Raw genomic sequence first — 2,091 nt, forward strand, 5'->3', positions numbered from 1 at the left:
AATTTTATGCAAATGTCATGTTCTAAAAAGCTTTATAAACTCTTAGAAAGCAATACTTTAACTTAAAGTCTGAAATCTTAGATGTGAAACAATAGCATATTAAGAGATGAGACTATATTGAGCTCATAAATAATTCAGTAATCATGATGAGCCCCGGGTAGGTGCCTGGCACTGTGGTGGGTGGTAAGGATATAGAATGAGAGAAACAGACTTAGTCTCTATCCTCAAAATTTATCTAATGGAGAAGATTGCCATTAAATAATTATAGGTGTGAAGAATTTACTAAAGGGCATCTCAGGATTCCAGGGGAACACACAGCAAGAAGATTTGGAAGTCCTTTAAGTGGAAATGTGAAGAATGAGTAGCATTCAACCAGGCAAAGGGGAGAGAAAGATCAAGAGAAAAAATTCTACAACTAAAACAATATACGAGAAAGCTTAAAGCAGAAATAGCTAGAGTAGAAAGAGAATTGTATAGTTGTAGAATCTATAATGAAGGATATGGTGGAACAAGATGAAGCTGAAAAATTCTCCAGAGCTCTGATGATGCTGGGTCTGGTGGGTGATGCTAAGGGTTTTGCATTTCTTAAATTAAATAGCAATGTTTTCAGTAGCATTGTGTACCACCACCTCCTCTGTCTTACCAGTAAATGTATCTTAGGTGCTGAAAGAACATCAGGATCAACATATGATTACTTTCATCTGATATACAGGCCCTTTTAATATAAGGCCTATTTATACCAAGGTGAACGTGTCTACTTAAGTAGTATCAAGTAGTTAGTAGTTAGTAGTACTGTAAGTAGTTACTTACAGTATCAAGTATTTCTTTGGTATGAGCTGCTGACAGGCAAAACCTGGCTCTGGACTCTATAATTGGGGTAGCAGGAAATCCCACCACAACTACACCAATGTTCCGCTTCAGCATCTCCCGTCCAAAGGCGCTGCAAAGGGGAAAACATGGAGAAGAACCAGGAAGAGTGACAAAGCATACATTACAAACATCCTGCTGTCCTGAATGAACTTCTTTTAAAGTTAAAATTGACAGTTCATCGAAACGTTTTTTATTCAGTCTTGAGGTGGTCTTTTCCCACATGGTGTCCTTCACAAAGGTGTAAGAATATAGTTGGCAGAGACCAATTTCAATAGAGGTTGCCTAAAGAGATTTATAAGTATAGCCTTAAAAATGTCCCTGATAGTGGTTCAGAGGCTTCAAAACTAACCTGAATTTAATTAAAACCTGGCCCTTAAAATGTTAAGCTTGACAGTTTAAAAAATTCATGAGATTATGAGGATGCAGAAGATTTGCTGTAACAAGGACATCTTTCTGCTGGCAGAATGGCTGGCTGGCATTAGCTCTCCAGACCAGGCATTTTTCTGATTGACTTGGGGTGCAAAGCTGCCTTTGGAATTCAGGGTTTCTTTGTCAGGCCAGCTTATCCCTTGGCTTTTGCTGATTACCCAGTCTACACAATTCTTGTTTAACAACCCCCATCCCCACCCCAAGCCAAACTAATAGCTGTGGCCTTACTCTCTATCTGTATCTTATCTATGTCAGTCTTTTTTTTTCTTTTGAGACATAGTCTCACTCTATTGCCCAGGCTAGAGTGCCTTGGCATCAGCCTAGCTCACAGCAACCTTAAACTCCTGGGCTCAAGTAATCCTCCTGACTCAGTCTCCCAAGTAGCTAGGACTATAGGCACGCACTACTGATTTTTTTCTATTTTTTAGTAGAGACAGGGTCTCGTTCTTGTTCAGGCTGTTCTTGAACTCCTGACCTCAAGTAATCCTCCTGCCTTGGCCTCCCAGAGTGCTAGGATTATAGGCATGAGCCACCATGCCCGACCAATCTGTATCTTGTTTAAATAACACATTTTAACTTTCATTTAATTTTGTTTGCTAAATTATGTATGTTCTTCATCTTTTCCTCTTGTTAACCTACCTTATTTGTTTTTGACTTCTCCCATAAACTGTTTACAGCACTCATTTGAGAATAAAAAAGTCATGTACATTTGGCATGACATTAATGCCAGTCTTTTCAGACTCCCTCTAGTACCCGTACATCTTCCTCAACATACCTCCTTTGTGTCAGGAT

At 39.1% G+C, this 2,091-nt stretch overlaps 1 protein-coding gene across 1 annotated transcript in view; it reads right to left on the bottom strand.

Moving 5' to 3' along the window:
• SPTLC2 (serine palmitoyltransferase, long chain base subunit 2) overlaps positions 1-2,091 on the bottom strand; it is a 110,821-nt gene that overhangs the window by 6,575 nt on the left and 102,155 nt on the right. Inside the window, exon 10 of the mRNA XM_012656060.1 lies at positions 811-940. Coding sequence (XP_012511514.1) covers positions 811-940 — 130 coding nt within the window. The remainder of the gene's footprint in view (positions 1-810; positions 941-2,091) is intronic.

This window comes from Propithecus coquereli, unplaced genomic scaffold (genome assembly GCF_000956105.1).
Source record: "Propithecus coquereli isolate 6110/MARCELLA unplaced genomic scaffold, Pcoq_1.0 Scaffold5, whole genome shotgun sequence".
Lineage (NCBI taxonomy): Eukaryota > Metazoa > Chordata > Mammalia > Primates > Indriidae > Propithecus > Propithecus coquereli.